Source organism: Phoca vitulina, unplaced genomic scaffold, assembly GCF_004348235.1.
Source record: "Phoca vitulina isolate PV1807 unplaced genomic scaffold, GSC_HSeal_1.0 scaffold17, whole genome shotgun sequence".
Taxonomy (NCBI): Eukaryota; Metazoa; Chordata; class Mammalia; order Carnivora; family Phocidae; genus Phoca; species Phoca vitulina.
In genome coordinates, this window is record NW_022589720.1 from 18,550,308 (window position 1) to 18,554,646 (window position 4,339).

At 39.3% G+C, this 4,339-nt stretch overlaps 1 protein-coding gene across 1 annotated transcript; it reads right to left on the bottom strand.

The window, feature by feature from the left end:
- Positions 1 to 2,703: 2,703 nt before the first annotated feature.
- Positions 2,704 to 3,321, bottom strand: LOC116639058 (40S ribosomal protein S6-like). The gene has a single exon (XM_032415183.1). The coding sequence runs from the start codon at positions 3,298 to 3,300 to the stop codon at positions 2,704 to 2,706; it is 597 nt and encodes a 198-aa protein (XP_032271074.1). The 5' UTR covers positions 3,301 to 3,321.
- Between the last annotated feature and the right edge of the window lie 1,018 nt (positions 3,322 to 4,339).

A 4,339-nucleotide genomic window follows, 5' to 3' on the forward strand; every position in this document is an offset into this window, starting at 1 on the left:
TGGCATCAGGGAAATCCAAATCAAAACCTCAATGAGATACCACCTCACACCAGTCAGAATGGCTAAAATTAACAAGTCAGGAAATGACAGATGTTGGCGGGGATGCGGAGAAAGGGGAACCCTCCTACACTGTTGGTGGGAATGCAAGCTGGTGCAGCCACTCTGGAAAACAGTATGGAGGTTCCTCAAAAAGTTGAAAATAGAGCTACTATATGATCCAGCAATTGCACTCCTGGGTATTTACCCCAAAGATACAAAAGTAGGGACCCGAAAGGGTACGTGCACCCCGATGTTTATAGCAGCAATGTCCACAATAGCCAAACTGTGGAAAGAGCCAAGATGTCCATCAACAGATGAATGGATAAAGAAGAAGTGGTATATATATACAATGGAATATTATGCAGCCATCAAAAGGAATGAGATCTTGCCATTTGCAATGACGTGGATGGAACTGGAGGGTATTATGCTGAACGAAATAAGTCAAACAGAGAAAGACATGTATCATATGACCTCACTGATATGAGGAATTCTTAATCTCAGGAAACAAACTGAGGGTTGCTGGAGTGGGGGGTGGGGTGGGAGGGATGGGGTGACTGGGTGATGGACACTGGGGAGGGTATGTGTTCTGGTAAGCGCTGTGAATTGTGCAAGACTGTTGAATCTCAGATCTGTACCTCTGCAACAAATAATGCAATATATGTTAAGAAAGAAAAAAAGAAGAAGAAGAATGTAGCAGGAGGGGAAGAATGAAGGGGGGGAAATCGGAGGGGGAGAAGAACCGTGAGAGACGATGGACTCTGAAAAACATACTGAGGGTTCTAGAGGGGAGGGGGGTGGGAGGATGGGTTAGCCTGGTGATGGGTATTGAGGAAGGCATGTTCTGCATGGAGCACTGGGTGTTTTGCACAAACAATGAATCATGGAACACTATATCTAAAACTAATGATGTAATGTATGGGGAATAACATAACAATAAAAATATAAAAAATAAAATAAAATAAAATAAAATGGTCAACTGTTATTACTATTTGTAATGTAAAACTAACATTAATCTAACTCAATTTACTCAACTGTTCAGAATGAATCATAATGAAAGTAAGATTTACCTTAAAAGATTTTTCAGATAATTAAAAAAGTTAACAGATAAGCACTTAGAAGAAACTTAGTGTGTATAAATCGATACAAAAATTAATAAATTTTAATCTAATTGAGTAAATCAATAATGGCTATTGAAATAATTGTCAAGACAAACAAAGATACCAGAAGAACCATATCAAGAAATCATTAGCTTTGTAAAAGGGATGATTAATAGGGTAAATTTTATTAGTGCAAATGCCTAGGAAATACACTAGAATGGATCACACCTTAGCATGTTTTACAATTAGATTCAGTGATTTTTCTTTTTTTTTCTTTTATTTATTTATTTATTTTTTTTATATTTTATTTATTTGCGAGAGAGAGAATGAGAGACAGAGAGCATGAGAGGGAGGAGGGTCAGAGGGAGAAGCAGACTCCCTGCTGAGCAGGGAGCCTGATGTGGGACTCGATCCCGGGACTCCAGGATCATGACCTGAGCCGAAGGCAGTCGCTTAACCAACTGAGCCACCCAGGCGCCCAGATTCAGTGATTTTTCTTTACTTAAAATGAACAATATGTCTCCTTCTTACTTTAATGGGCAATTACGTCAAATATATAATCTTTTATATAATGTTTTTTTTATTTTTTTTTTATTCATGAGAGTCAGAGAGAGAGAAAGAGAGAGAGAGAGGCAAAGGCAGAGGAAGAGGGAGAAGCAGGCTCCCCGCCTAGCAGGGAGCCCGATGCGGAACTCGATCCCAGGACCCCAGGATCATGACCTGAGCCGAAGGCAAACGCTTAACCATCTGAGCCACCCAGGCGCCCATCAAATATATAAATCTTAACTTTATAGTGTTCATAGTTCTCATGCAATAAAAGTGTCTAAATTAAATTTTACTCTGTATTAGAGATAGAATTTCTTGCTTGACATATTTAATTTCAAGATAATATAGCTGTTAAGGTAACAAGAGAATTTTCAATATACAAAGCTCTGTACATTCACAATGACAAACAAATTATGATGGCGGATGCAGTTCCCTGACAAAGGTTATTCTGACACTCTGTAAATCGCAGTTCATAAATCCCTGTAGTTTAGATTACAACTCAATAATGGAGGGAAGACTAATCAAACAATACTTATGACAGCCAATATTTGCTCACTTCCTTTTCATCCATGTGCCATAAGTCAATAATTAGTCTTGCTATAACTATTCTATGAACCAAGATTATTATTGCAGCTAAGATTACATCTTTGGAGAAGTATTTCATAAATAAATATTCCCCAGACACTATTCTATACTATTTTTTAAATGTCTGCTGAAAAAGAAGTGTTTGTTTTGTAAAGAAATTTATGAATTATGGAGTAGAGTTAACTTAAATGAATTTTTTTTGATAGAGAATTTTTAATGTTTCCACTATAGGGGATATCAGATGCTTCACTTTCCAAACTTGTATGAACACAGAAAACTGTATTTCAGAATGCTATGAACATTCACTAGTGTTTAAAACAGTTATATGACAAATACTATCATACACCAAAAAATAGTGAGTCTATCACCAAAGTGACTGAACAGTATGCTTGTAAGATAATTTCTGTTTTAGCTGAAAATCTGTCTCTTGCTGGTTTTAACAAATGTTTACATAAAAAGCAATACGCCATTTGTGCTGGAGGACACGTGGAGTAACAAGACGCTGAATCTTAGGCGCTTTGGTTCTAGGTTTTTTACCTTCTTTGTTTAGGGGCTTTCTCACAACATACTGGCGGACATCATCTTCTTTAGAGAGATTGAAAAGTTTGCGGATTCCGCTGGCTCTTTTGGGCCCCAGGCGACGAGGCACAGTAGTATCAGTGAGTCCAGGAATATCCTTCTCCCCTTTTTTTACAATGACCAAGTTGAGAACACTGAGATTGGCATCCACAATGCAACCCAGAACAGATTTGTGCTTTCTCTCTCCAGTCCTCCTTGGTCTATAGCCGGAATGCCCCTTACTCAGCAGCAGGCGGACACGACCATGGGTCAAGACACCCTGCTTCATGGGGAAGCCCCGTTTGTCATTGCCACCACTGATTCCGACCACATAACCCTCCCATTCTTCACCCAGAGCATCAGCAGCAACTTCTGTGGCCATACGCTTCTCATAAAAGGTACGAAGTTTGCGTTCATCATCCACTTCAATGAGTTTCTGGCAGCCAGTAGCTGGGAAAGAGATGTTCAGCTTCATCCTGAAGCAGCCTACCGCCTCCGAGGCGCCACGAAAAAGAGGCTTTTTTTTTTTTTTTAATTTTATTATGTTATGTTAATTCCCATACATTACATTATTAGTTTTTGATGTAGCGTTCCATGATTCATTGTTTGCGTATAACACCCAGTGCTCCATTCAATACATGCCCTCTTTAATACCCATCACCAGGCTAACGCATCCCCCCACCTCCCACTCCTCTAGAACCCTCAGTTTGTTTCTCAGAGTCCATAGTCTCTCATGGTTTGTCGCCCCCTCCAATTTCCCCCTCTTCATTTTTCCCTTCCTGCTATCTCCTTCTTTTTTTTTTTTTTAAAAACATATAATGTATTATTTGTTTCAGAGTTACAGGTCTGTGATTCAACAGTCTTATACAATTCACAGCACTCACCATAGCACATACCTTCCCCAATGACTATCACCCAGCCACCCCACCACCCACCACTCCAGCAAACCTCAGTTTGTTTCCTGAGATTAAGAATTCCTCATATCAGTGAGATCATATGATACATGTCTTTCTCTGATTGACTTAATTCGCTCAGCATAATACCCTCCAGTTCCATCCATGTCGTTGCAAATGGCAAGATTTCATTCCTTTTGATGACGGCATAATATTCCATTGTATATATATATATATATATATATATATATATATATACCACTTCTTCTTTATCCATTCATCTGTCAATGGACATCTTGGCTCTTTCCATACTTCGGCTATTTTGGACATTGCTGCTATAAACATCAGGGTGCACGTACCCCTTCGGATCCCTACATTTGTATCTTTGGGGTAAATACCCAGTAGTGCAATTCCTGGGTCATAAGGTAGCTCTATTTTCAACTTTTTGAGGAAACTCCATACTGTTTTCCAGAGTGGCTGCACCAGCTTACATTCCCACCAACAGTGTAGGAGGGTTCCCCTTTCTCTGCATTCCCGCCAACATCTGTCATTTCCTGACTTGTTAATTTTAGCCATTCTGACTGGTGTGAGGTGGTATCTCATTGAGGTTTTGATTTGGAT

Coding starts and splice junctions, on each gene's coding strand:
- LOC116639058 (XM_032415183.1), bottom strand. CDS start 3,300: ATGAAGCTGAACATCTCTTTCCCAGCTACTGGCTGCCAGAAACTCATT.